General features: G+C 34.2%; 1 protein-coding gene across 1 annotated transcript; it reads right to left on the minus strand.

The window, feature by feature from the left end:
- Nucleotides 1-3,077: 3,077 nt before the first annotated feature.
- On the minus strand, nucleotides 3,078-4,288 carry LOC143629559 (uncharacterized). The gene is made up of 2 exons (XM_077098799.1): nucleotides 3,956-4,288; nucleotides 3,078-3,880 (listed from the first exon to the last, which is right to left on the minus strand). Exons 1-2 carry the CDS (start codon nucleotides 4,256-4,258, stop codon nucleotides 3,266-3,268), a joined length of 918 nt encoding a protein of 305 aa, XP_076954914.1. The 5' UTR covers nucleotides 4,259-4,288; the 3' UTR covers nucleotides 3,078-3,265.
- Between the last annotated feature and the right edge of the window lie 9,981 nt (nucleotides 4,289-14,269).

The raw sequence follows: 14,269 nt of genomic DNA on the forward strand, positions 1-14,269 counted from the left end.
GAGGTTGATGGTTTATTATTACAAACAAAACCTTTAAAACCTTGGGTTGAAAGCATTTGAAACGTCTTGGGTTTAAGTCTCGATAAAAATTAAAAAGAAGTTTATCGTTCAAAAGAAAAATTAGGGAGGTTAGAAAGAGAAACAGTGTAGTGTGATCAGGGCATAAACCACCCGTTGGCTTTGTTAATTTGTTTGATCTCATGGTGTAATTAAATGCGCGTCATGCCACGATAGGTTCTGTAACCAGTAGATATAGAATGACTTTTTATAAGAAAGCTCAGTGTTTTGATTTTATTTTGCATAGGATCCTAAGAGGAACACAATCTCGTCCTTTTCACCATAATAAAAAAAGAGAAAAATAGAATTCATTTTTGTTTGATCCGGCGATTTTTACTCAAAAATGGTTAGTGGTAGCATATGACTTAATATCATAAGTCTTATCGCTAAAAAAATTAGTCTCTCAATTATGACCTATGAAAAAGATGTCAAAAGGTATACCTTTTTGTTTGAATTTGAGGTGTTTAGCTTGAAGATTTACACAACACACATGCTATTGTATTTTTCTTATTCTTAGTTTTCTTATGATTTTCAGCAAACAAAATCATAGCACTAGAAAATTAGGATTTTTGATCGAGAACAAAAATTAGGGTTTTCACCAATTACCATTTATCACAATTTAGGTGAACGTTCAGATTCAGTCCCTAACAACTATACATGCCGGTCAAAGCTTAAGAGACCGTCCCTGCTTCAACGACAGCCAAACAGAGGCTATAAATATCATCTAAAATAGAGACATAACAGAGATGCTCATAAGAGCATGACTGTCTCAACAGAAGCTACACAAATGCAACATTAGCAGCCCCTCAAAAAAATAATAGACATCACATAAAGAAGTTACTTTGCATAGCCACACGTACTTTGGATATGTTAAACTCGATTGGGCACACGATTATCAACGCCGTTTTCTATAATTCTTTATGGAGAAATCGGCTTACCGAAGCAGAAGTGAGGGTGGGAGAGAAAGATTAGGGAAAGCCAAAGCCCAATTAAAACATTTCTATTTATTTTTATCAAGTGTAAATAGTTTTCCTTCACTAATAAAACTTCAAAAACTCCCTACTTTTAAAATGATATGTTGAGAATTCCCGAGTTAGGCCGTGCAGGGCTGGCTCTAACGCTGTGTTCCCGAGTCTCATTTAACGAGGGGAGGGGAAGGAAAAGAAAATAGGAGAGAAAATAAATGAAATTAAAAGCATTATTTTGTGTTCCTGAGTTTAGTGGAAAGGAAAGGAAAACAAAGGAATTTAAATGTTTTATGTGTTCCCGAGTTTAGGGGAAAAGAAAAGAAAGTTACAATTTTACTTTTATACCCTTTAAGTGAAATTAAAATAGAAAATACATGGAATAGCATTTGTTGGCTCTTCTCGTTAAGGATTATCAGTAGGAAAAGGTGACTACTGAGACAGGTTTAGCAACTTGTCATCTGATTATCTTATTCCCATTTTTCAAGTAACAAAATCCCATTAAAAAAACAAATGTCTTGAAACTAACTCTGATACATATAGACGGGAAACAGGACAAGAATACTATTATTGCAACATAAATGATGAGCGTGGATCAAATTAAGTACAAACTCAAGCTTTCAAGAGAATTCTAAATTGCACCAGCAAACCTAGTATTCATACATATACCAAATCCACGTATGCCATACAACATATTCTAGTGCAAAAGACAATTGCTAGTTTGTCTCAACTAAACACCACTAACATACCATACATACATTTTTGCCAAATCATATGGGCCGGTGACCCTATAACACAACATATATATATTATAGTAATCTAGTAGCGAAACCGAGTCCGGGACGAGCGAAACGCGTAACCGAGCGCCTGTACGAATGAAACGGGTTACCAAGACCCGGTACGCGTGAAACCGGTAATCGGATGCTGGTACACACGAAACGGGTAACCCGGAGACGATATGCGTGTAACGCGAAACCGGGCCTGTGACATGCGAAACGCGTGACCGGGTGCTTGTACTAGCGAAACACATTTACGAACCCTGGTACACGCGTAACCGAGCCGCAAATCGCAAAACTGGGCGCCAGTCCGGGAAATGGGTAAAAAAATTTTCTTAGTGTACAGTAATTTTTTTTTTCTTTGCTACCCCTGAAACTATATTCTAGATCCGCCACGGGTATTGACTGCACCAGTTTGAAATTAGGTATAAACAGATTCAAATGGGTAAAAAATAACTATAACTAAGTATGCATGTAACTATAATAAAATTTTCACAGTGCAAAAGCTTTGGTGTTTAATAAAACTATCAATATTGAAATAATAAGTATTAGGAATGACTAATTCAAAAAGTCAACCGCAGACTACGTTGCATACCAATTTGAAATGAAAAACGAGCTTGGCTCGTTTTGACTTACGAGGGCTCGAGCTCGGCTTGTCTCTTTATTCTCAGTGGTAACTGATTAGTTAATTATCCTGGTAGAATCTCTTTGATACTAAGATTGGAAAAAATAAGTATTTAATGGTAAGAGTTATATAATTAAAATATTGGCAGATGCTAGACAACATGCGAGGGCAACTGCAAGCTGCAGAAGAAAAGTGACTAGCCTCATTGGCTGAACTTTCTTCAAAACATCAACAGGTAAATTGTATGTTACTCATTGATGGTGATGGATATGATTTGTAAGTTTCTATCCATTATACCTTGATCACAATGTTTGCTAATTTAACACATCTTTTGTACTTTTCAGCAAATAGTAAATCTGGAAGCTCAACTTGCTGACTCCGCAGCAGACAGAACAAAAGCAACAGAAACAATATCTTCTCTGCAGGTAAATAAGCATTTATGGATATTTACATAAATATGTTAAAGTTTTAATTTGAAAGTTGACATGTTAGGATTGATATTAGGCTCGAGTTCGGGCTCGTTTCACCACAACCTGCTGGTGGACATTCTAAACCAATAATCTGCTAAATTAGAACCTAATATCAATCCTAACATGGTTGCATACCAAATTATTAATGATAAGCATTAGCAATATGATTAACGATTATGGTCACCGTATCAAAGTAAATAATAGAAACAAATAAGCAAAAACAACCATTAAAAAAGTAATCATTCAACCATTAGTTTTTTTCAAGATCCATGAACAAAAAGTCAAACAAACAAGAAATAAATAAAAGTGTCATAAGTGTACTAATTTAAACAGAATCATAAACTTTACTAGATAAATGCATTCTTAACTCCCTTAATTACCTAAGCCAATCATACCTTTTAACAAACGCAACCGCATATTAGGAGAACAACTAAATAATGATCTTGCTTTAGCTTGATTCTCCACCAAATAATTGAAAGCAAGTGCTATTTCATCAGGTCCCAAACCCATCGGTTCCAATTCTTTAATAATTTCATCACCCGTGAACTCGCGATGACTAACTCTTTCAAGTATTTTATTGCTCTCATGAATAATTTTATTACCTTCAGCAATAGTATTAGCAACACTGCCAACACCATTCATAATCATTGAGGCTAAACCATCATCTTCTTGTTCAACTTTTCTTTTTCTACTCTTATATTTCTTTGCACTTGAAGATTGCTCAGGTAGAGAAGACGTAAGATCAACCACATGAGCATCATCATCAAGATTGTATTGGCTCTCTAGAATTACATTATTGGCAGCTAAGAATTCATCTAGTTCTGGTGGTGTTTCTGTGTTATTGTCATCATCCTTTTGCAATCGAGCGTTTCTTTCTTTAGCAGTTTCAGCTTGTGCACCGGATGCCCTATCCTTTCCAAATAAATCTAGCATTTCATGATAGTTTGTGACTTTCTTCGTCTTCAACGTTGCAGCTTTTGGCTTTGACTATTTAACAAAAGCAAGAGAATCAGTATAATAAACGATAATCGAAATATTCAAGTAAATAATTAAAACACTAACCTCTATCAGTTTTTTCCAGACTTCATCCTCCGCTTCAATTAGCTGAGTTTCAGGATTCCATGAGAACCCACTTATTGACGTTCCGTTAAACATATCATACCAGGCAGAAAAATGACTTTTCAACGTTTTTAAACGATTCTTCAAATGACTTTTGGTAAATTTCATTTGAAGATTTGTGCTAAGCTCTGCAACCATATTTTTGTACGCTTGTGGAGTAAAAGTTCCACCAATCCTATAACCGCTAATTTGTTGTGTTATCATGGATTGTATGAACGCATTATCCATAGTTTCTGTCCACATCATGTTTTCTTTCTCACTGGTATTTTCATTGGCATCATGTTTGCTCATGTTGACTTGCAACTGGTAAATGTAATAATAGTTAATAATAAAAAATAAAAAAGAATACATTGTTAGAACAGTTAAAAAACTTGCAAAGAACAATTAGAAACTTGCAATTGATAAATACAATAGTACTTAATAATACATAAAACAAATAACATAAATAACTTCAAACAACACCAATCAATATATTGTCAAAACGAACACTATTCTAAAAACTAATTTGACATATCTATTTCATCTTCTTGAAACATGAAATAGTTAGTTCACATTTGATTTTCAATTGAGTTCCTTAATTGGTCTGCTTCAGTATTACTCTCTCGTATGCCTCTAGTACTATTACGTTCTTCCTCTACAGGTCCATTTAACACCTCATGTAAGACTTCATCTTCAAGATCTTTGTCACGATCTTCCTCTAGTAAAAAGTTGTGTAAAACACAACATGCCAAAAAAATGTCTGACTGTGTTTGACAAGAGTAAAATGGTTCTGTTGTACTTCTAATTATAGGAAACCTCTTTTTTAGGAAACCGAATGCTCGTTCAATTGCGTTACGTAATGACGCATGACGAAGGTTGAACAACTCTTTTGAGTTCTCAGGGGCACGAGTGGAGTACTCTTTCAAGTGATACCTAACGCCTCTATATGGTGTCATTAGTGAGCTTGTATGAGGCAAACCCACATCTACTAAGCAATATTTACCTATATTTAAATTGTGATTAGTATTACTCTAAAATATTCTAACAATGGAGTAAATTTGGTTTTGAGAAGTTACCCGTAGGAATTATTAGTTTATCATCTCTACTAAGTGCATTCTTTATTATTCTCGAGTCTGATGCAGTCCCCTCCCAACCGGTTAAAATGTATGTAAACTTTAAGTCAAATGTGCAAGCTGCCAATACATTTACTGTCGGGTATCCTTTACGACCACGATATCTGGCGGCATCTTTGTTTGGTACTTTGACACGAACATGTGTTCCGTCAATTGCCCCTATGCAATCCTTGAAAAAAAGGATAAAATCTCTTTTTCTCTTGAATTTCTTTCGGGACAATATCACCTTTAGGTTGTTGAATATAATGACTTTCTAACGATATAATCGCTTGTAGAACTCTATGGAAGCACCGGCTGGTTGTTGATCTACAACGACGGTATATCCAAGAGGCTAACCTATTTCTCATGTCATTACCTACAATATGCAAAAATCTTGCAACTTGCTATTCAACGGACATTCGTTGAGTAGGTCGAAGACCACCATCATGCTTTAAGATATTACACAATTTCATATAAGCTCTCTCACTCATACGAATAAGTTCACGACATTTACCGCTGTTTGAAAGGTCATGTAACATCTCTTCTCGTACATATCTTCGTTGTAAAATTACATCTCTAGTAGGTATATTAGCATGTTTTTTGGTAGACAATCTATGTCGTGTAATGAAAGCTAGCAATAAGCAAATTAGGCCAACTGCCTGTAATTGTCGAGCTCGCACAACATGAATTATACGGAGTATTTGATCACGAAGTATTTGATCTTCCATAGCAAAATGCAAAACTTCACTTAAAAAAAAAAACGTATCTTTAACACAATGAAAACTACTAATATGAATGGTAACATATATTAAAAACTAGAATTTTAGATAAATGGGAAATAAACATTTGATAAAATCATTGATTGGGTGTTAATCATTTGAGTGTCTTCTCTGACTTTTATGACCATAAGTTAAGTCGGGTCAATAAGTATTAATCGGGTTATTCGGGTTAACCCGATTAACCCGAATAGTTATTAAGGTCGGGTTTCGGGTTTGCTTTAGTAAAAAGAATCGGGTTTCGGGTTAACCCGATTAATAGCGTTATTAAGGATAAAGCCCAACCCAATATACAACTATAAAACCCAATATGGATAAGCTAATTCTCAAAAACCTGGAATGTGAACTTTAGTAAAACTATAGAATATTAACAATACCACTTGACACTTTATAATTATATTGTGTGCAAATTAAAGAGACCTTACTAGCCGCTGCCTGCTGACCTTGCTAGTAGAATGTTTTATATTTCCTTTTTTAAATTCTGAGTTTTGGTTACAAAAAGAGACTTTTCTAGCTACTGGCCTACTGCCTTATTCCATTTTTAGAACTAATTGTATGTTTTAAGTTTTGGATATTATGAGTCTTAGTCTAGATTATTCATCATAATATTATCAAATAGTTGGATTATCTCACTTACGTAATTGTATAACTTGTATTTATTTGAATTAACATCAAAATATCGGGTAACCCGACTAACCCGACTAATCCGACCCGACTAACCCGAAACCCGATTAACCCAAACCCGACAAACCCGAACCTTAATAGGGTCGGGTTGCGGGTTAGTTTTCTTTTATTAAAAACCCGATTAACCCGACCCGATTAACCCGAAACCCGATCGGGTTGACCCGATGAACACCCTTAACCCATTCGTTGTGTAGTTTTGATATATGGCCATTAATATTTTGGCAATAGTATGAAGATTTAGCAACAACAAACATATAATATGAAAGATATAGAAACTTCATATTGCATTCTATGTCTAATTAGATAAAATTACAACTCAGTAACCTATTAGCCTGAATATAATTAGATGTTTAGATGTTTGTAATTAGGGCAAAATATGGAAAAGTAGATTAGGAAGAAAGCTAACCTGATAGGATGAAGTTCGATTCTAGGAAGAAGATGAGATGTTCAATTGCTCTGTAGATGTATGTATGCGCCAAAAAGATGCAGGTTAGCGCCAAATAAAACTGTTGGAGTATGTAGAGAACGTGAGATAATGGTGTGTAATTATAGAATATATTTGAGGGTAATTAAGGAATTGGTTTGATTTTCTCTCCCAATCTCTCCAATTTGGAGAGATGAATTTTATATTTTAATTTTTCAGCCTTTTCTTTTCTTTCCCCTCCCTTTCTCTCCTTAAAAAACTCAGGAACATGATTTTCTCCCCTTTTCTTATCATTTCATTCCCCTCTCTTTCGTTAAATGAGACTCGGGAACACAGCGTAAAGGAGAGCCGGGTGGTCCCCAACACCCCGATAGGCCCGGAATTTAAAAAAAATTATATATTTTTTTTATGAAAAACAATATATATATATATATATATATATATATATATATATATATAGGGTTAGTGTTATTTAAGAACTCTAAAAAAATTAAGAACTCTTAGAAACTCTACACAACCAAACATTTTTTTAATTTTTTTTTATATGTTAACATTATTTAAGAGTAGTTTTATCATATTTTATATAAAAAATTTTGATTACATATATAAATAACAGGTTTACATATGTGTAAAATTTATGTACTAACAAAGTTACATATGTGTAAAACAAAACATGGATATGTATAAAAACTAATTTTTAAAATTGTAATATGTAAATATAGATATAAAAAATGATAAAGCTACACTCAACTAACATTAACATACAAAAATTTTTGTAAAAAACATTAGTTTTTAAAGGTTCTTTCAAGTTCTTAAATAATTAAACAGTTCTGTAATGATACTCATCCTATATATATATATATATATATATATATATATATATAACGTTTAAGCATAATTACATAACCACTGGCTTGGTTTAGTGGCCAAGAGGTATGACTTTCAACCATAAGGTTGTGGGTTCTAACCTCTCTTGAGACATTTTACCCTATTTTTATAAAAAAAAATGTTTATTACACAACCAAATCATAAGGCCCAAAAATTTAACGTTCATTAAAAAATTAAATTGTTTAAACCCAACAAGATACTCCTTTTTATTAATGACCAAAAAATATTTTCGCCTTCGGCCCAAATATGTTTAACCATTCTCGGAGTCGGGCATGAGGCGGTGGCTTTGTGTGTGTAGGTGGCAAGGAGATTAACTTTGTGTGCAAGTCAATGATTAAATAATATTAATTTGTGTATAGATGATTATCTGGTTTCCTATTTGATATATGTTAGAATGATGATTATTATGGAATTGATTAATTAGAATACTAGCTATAATATCACGTGATAGGTTAGTTATAAATATCATGTATTTGGTAGAGATTGTAATCATTTTTTGAGAAGTTCTCTTGATAATAATAGGGTCAGGCTAAACGTACCCCCTCACTTTCTATCCGTACACCCTCCTGAACTTTCATTTCCCCTTAACATTTGTAATTAACATGTTAGTCCCCTCTTATTTTATTTTATAATTTTCTCAAATTACTAAATAAAAACCTATTAAGTTTTTATTTTTGTTTTACAGTTTTTTTATATATTTTTGTTATTGATTTTATTATTTTATTTCTTTAAGATCTTAGTAAAAGTTTGTTTATTCTTTTACATGTATTAAAAAGTTTTGTATGTTTTCTCTAGCTAGTTTTTTTTATTTTTTTATAAAATGTATTCAAAACAATTTGATTTTTTTGTTAGGTTTGAATACATGACATTAATGTAACATGAGAAAAGAGTCAACTTTTTTTTATTAAATTGTATGTTATTTAACCTTTTTATTTATAAACGTAATACGTTTTTTTATAGAAGAATGTAAACTATCCCTTAATTATAAAAAACGCTCTTTAAAAAGATTAAAGCAAGTATAGGAAAAAAAACATTTTTTTAAAACAAGAAAAACAACGTTTTTTAGATAAGAAAAAAAAACCTTTTTCTAAGTAAGAAAAAATATGTTTTTAGTAAAGGATTTTAAATATGCATAAAAAGATAAATAGAAAAAAATTGTTAAATAAAAATAGAAAAAAAATGCTTTTATAAAGGTAATAATAATAATAAAATATAACAAATGACAAAAGAAACAACAAAAAGGTTTAAATTGTATTAATGTAAAATTTGAAGAAGGGGGTATGTTTAGTAAAAATAGATGGGAGGGGGGTACATTTAGCAGCACCCTAATAATATTGGGTGTTAGCCATATTGTTTGTGTCGAGATAAAAAAAAGATAAGCTTTAACGGAGTTACCAAAAGTAAGTATACATAGTAAGTACAAGGCGCGGCTTGTGGCGAAAGGATACATGCAAGAACCCGGGATTGACTATGTCACTATAATGAAGTGTTCGACTTGGTTGCACGAATAGAGACGATACGATTTTAATTGGCCTTGCAAACAATGACGGGAAATCCACCACTTAGACGTGAATATTGCATTTCTAAATAGTGAAAAAAAAGAAACCGTTTACGTTCACCGGCCGGAGTGGCTTGAGAAACCGAAAGAAACGAATAAGTTGTACAGGGTATTGATGGAAGTCTGAAGATGATGAATTTCTATCACTGCATGAAAGAAAAAGCCTTTTATCGGAAAATATTCAGAAATTTTAGTTTAATTGTTGTTGACGACTTCCTTGTAACAATTTCGTGTTTGAATATGATAAACGGGTTTAAGAAGAACATGGCATTAAAGTTTGTGATATGCCTGATTTAGGAAAACAATCCTATTACCTATGAATTGAAGTCTCGCAAAGCAAAGATGGGATCAAAGTTAAACAAGAATTGTATGCTCGAAAGATATTAAAGGAAGCGGGTATTAATAAGTGTAGCCCGTCATGGATACCAACTTGTAGCTATCAAAAGCTGATGACGAGATAGATGTTGAAGACCAGTGGTGGATCTTGAACATCTAGTATGAATGTGCCAAAATTCACGAGAGATTTTTCCCACTACTTCTATGTTTCGGGTCGGTAATCCGGTTCGGGTCGGGTCAAACAATAAAAACTATATTCAATCATTCAACTCAAATACCAATTCAACAATTCAAATTAACGTTCTTACACAAAAGAAAGATTTAATTTTAAACAAACAAAAACAAGATGCAAGGAGAATGATGAGTACCTGAAAAAGAATCACAACTCAGCATGGCGAACTTTAAGCTCTTTGAACTCATCATTTACAGATGTTGAATCAAAACTTTCAGCTAAATTATTTTCGATGTAAATCACCAAGTTATTCAAGAGATAATCATCGGACATCTTATTGCGAAGACGATTCTTGAATATTTCCATTGCTGAAAATCTCCTCTATGTTGTTGCAGTAGATGCCGGAAGTGTCAAGATTAGCCCAACCACTCTATCAAGCAAATAATATTCATCACGTAATTGAGTTTCCGCAAGACTTTTGCCTAGATCAACAATAGATGATGCACCACTTAGCATGGGATTTTTTCGCATATGAAAATTAAAATAATTCAATTGAACTCGTAACTGAATTCTTTCTTGCTCCATGAAATCTTTGGGATAGTACTTCTCAACAAGAAGACAAATCTGATCAATGTCAATCACTTTTGGGTCTTTTTTAGAAACTAAAGTAACACTAATATTTAACAATTCCATCATTTGATCATTGAATCTATTATTCAACTCATGAAATTGTTGTCCACCGTGGCTTTAAAAATATCTACTCGGTAGTAATGTTTAAAAGTAACTTGATTATCCTTTATATGAGGCCGATACTGAGTTAAAGTATATGGAGCATTCATACTTGGCATATCTACTTGATTTTTGTTACAAAAAAGTAACATCTGTAAGAAAAGAATCCCACTTGTTGTTTCTGAAATCCTTTAGATCGTCTTTTGTGGCTTTAACCAACTCAATGGCATTAAGAATATCTTGCGATTTCTTTTGTAGAGAATAAGAAAGTATATAAGTTCTTCCCATTACTTCCTTTATCAAGTGAATAATAAACCAAAATCAAATGATTTTAAATTAACATAACCTGCATCAACATCTCCTCGTTGAGTAAAAGTTGTAGATGGCTCATCAATAATTCCCTGAAATGAATACGAGTCAAATGAGTTACGATAAAAGAATGGACTAAAATGAATAACAATGGGCTAACTTGAAGAACAATACGAGTACAATCAAACCTGTCAATCATACTGCAAAGACTGATAGTGAGAACACCAACGTGTATCACCCGCTCTTCTTAATGTCCCAACTTGATTTAATCCTTTTCCTGTTTTAATTTTACCAAGTTCAGTTAACTCTTTAATCTCCTTTGCCTTTGCCTTTTGTAACTCATCATGACATTTACTAGAACCACAAACCGTATTAATTGTAGAACCTAATTTATCAAAAAATTGACTCGCTGGAACAACCTCCTTTGAAGAAGCTACTAAGGTAAGTTGCAATCTGTGAGCAAATCAATGAAAAAAATAAGCATAAGATGATCCTTACGAACTAGTGCTTGTAATCCATTCCATTCCCCTCTCATGTTACTGGCTCCATCATAACCTTGGCCACGGATTTTACTAACATCAAATTGATATTGCAAAAGTTGGTTCCACATATGTGTTTTCAGGATTAGTGTCAAAGTATCCGTAACATGAATCAAATCCAAAAACCTCTCTCGTATGATCCTTTATGTATTAATAAATCTCAAAATTATGGCCAAATGCTCTTTTTTTACTCATCATGTAACTCATAAACCATGACACAATAAAATGAATCTCCCCACTTCACTACGAATATGCTTATGCATTTTATTTGCAACAATACTAAGAATTTGTTTTTATTATCATGAGAAGTATACTTTGAATTATACTCGACATTTTCTAAAATAACACTTGTAACTTTATCATTATAATAGGCTAGAAGTTTTAGTATTTCAAGCAAATCACCGTGATTTTTAGACTTAGAACTTTCATCATGCCCTCATAAAGAACAAGCTTGATATGTCACCCAACGAGCTGCATCAATTGTTGTTGTTAATCGCTAGCGATTCTTCTCTAATTCCTTTTTATCTAGGTCGGATATGATGTTTTCAATGTGTGCATCCTGGTTGTTACACCCTCACTTAAGGCCTAGGCGTGTGACCCAATAGTTGTTACCATATTTGTATATAAATCAGAGTTACGTTTGATCAGCAACAAATGCTGTTGAAGACGCTGACGCTAAAATATTTTCTTTTACTTTATTACCCCTCGAGACTACGCCTGCCTCGGCCCATCGTGGCTTAGGGATAACAAAGTTAAATAACACATTTATAATTTAAGTCTCTACTCTAGGTCACCTCAGCAAACACCGCAGCGTTCGACTTAGTTAAGTACCCGTAAATATACACAATGATAGTACTTCCCGCGGGAAAGCGTCCTACGATCAGGGTGGTGCGATGTGCCCATCGCGTACTACCACCTATGTAAGGATCCAGAGACGTATACCACAGCCTGAGGGCTAGGTTTATACTTTCATTTATAATGGTTTAAGGAACACGTAGTTCCTTGTAAACAATTTTCATATAACATGTTTGACTCGTTTGAAAACAAGTTTATAAAAGTTTGGGGGCGTATTCACCTTTTCGCTTTGGGATCGGCTTCAACACCGTCCGAGGGTCTTTCCCTTGCTATCTCGCACCTATAGTTTGAGTATAACCATTTGTTAGTAGGATATACAATCCGGCTTAAGACCTTTAGTCTTATTTTATAAACTCTACCTCGATGAACCTTTAGTTCATAAATCTCTTTTACTTGAAAACCTTTAGTTTAAAAGTAATTATAAACCTTTAGTTTACATATAAAAACCTGACGTTTCTTCTTCTCTAAGAAACGCATTCTTTTTCTTTTATTATTTAAGAATACTCATTATTACTTAAATAATAATTTCATAACAAAGAATTATACATATATACTTACAAACATATATACATATTTACAATTCATTCTTTTGTTCTTTTCTTTGTTATGTTTATTTCTCTTTTATCGAGGTATCGAGTATAACCTCGACTTAAGACTTAAGCCCTTTAATATAATATTTTATTATATTTATTGGCGTTTTAGGCCTTACCTTAAAGGCTTTAAGAAAACCCTAATGATTCGAGCAACACTCCAACGCTACTTCACTTCTTGATTAACTCTTTTTCTCGACACTCCTTCCTTGACACGCAAATCAATGAACGCCAATCTTCAACACTCATTGGCACGCTTCTCGAGACTCATTGCCATAATAACAAATGCCTTCTTGGTATGTGGGTGGAGGGTGGCACAAACTTTGAGGAATCGTTGATACACAAAACGAGGAATCAGGGCACGTTTATCGAGGAAATAAGGAACTAACTTTGAGGTATGATAATATGGCTAGAGAGATGCTAGAGAGAGAGAGGAAGACTGATTTTGGTGTGGTTGGAATGATATCCCGGACTTGCTATTTATAGGCAAAATCTTGGACCCTATCGCGGTACGCGACGGCGTCCTGGGCACCTGTCGCGTAGCGCGACGAAGCCTTGCGCAGTCACAACATAGGTCTGCCACGTGTCGCCACGTGGCAGACGGTGTGCCACGTGTTGACACGTGGCGGACGATGTGCCACGTGGCGACCGGTGTGCCACGTGGCAGGCCACGCGTCTCGCTGTCAGACACCCCATCGCGTATCGCGATGGGTCTCTCTTCTGATCCATCGCGTAGCGCGATGAGTCAGGAAAATCAGAATTTTCATTTTTAACCCTCAGGTTTGGAATTTGGCAATTTTAGTCCCTAGACTTTGGAAAGTTTACATTTTGAACTCGAAATTTTCTCGATGTTACATCTTCCCCACCTCGAAACAGATCTCGTCCTCGAGATTGCTTTACAAGAACATATGGGGGTATTTCTTTCTCATTTTTGATTCGAGTGCCCATGTATATTCGGGCCCTCAACGCGAGTCTCATTTGACTTTCACAATTTTCAATGTTCTTCTTTTTAATTTCTTTGTTTTCGAATCTTCTATTTGGATTGGACGTTCTATGAAATTTAAGTTTTCATTTATTTCGACGTCTTTTAATGGCATGGCTAACGATTCATCGGTTAGGCATTTACGCAGATTCGAAACATGGAATACATCGTGTATCCCTTGCATTTCCTCGGGCAGTCGCAAACGGTATGCAACAGTGCCGATTCGTTCGAGTACCTCAAAAGGTCCAACGAATCGAGGACTTAATTTTCCTTTCTTACCGAAGCGAACCACGTCTCTCCAAGGTGAGACTTTCAATAACACTT

This window comes from Bidens hawaiensis, unplaced genomic scaffold (genome assembly GCF_021521415.1).
Source record: "Bidens hawaiensis isolate Kalapana, Puna unplaced genomic scaffold, B.hawaiensis_p1.1 tig00005306_1, whole genome shotgun sequence".
NCBI classification, from domain to species: domain Eukaryota; kingdom Viridiplantae; phylum Streptophyta; class Magnoliopsida; order Asterales; family Asteraceae; genus Bidens; species Bidens hawaiensis.

What these genes read in the sequence shown, in the direction of transcription:
- LOC143629559 (XM_077098799.1), bottom strand. Translation starts at nt 4,258, where the DNA reads ATGATGTGGACAGAAACTATGGATAATGCGTTCATACAATCCATGATA. An exon ending in TCTGGAAAAAACTGATAGAG is followed by an intron (nt 3,881 to 3,955) that starts GTTAGTGTTTTA and finishes TTTGTTAAATAG; the next exon opens with TCAAAGCCAAAAGCTGCAAC.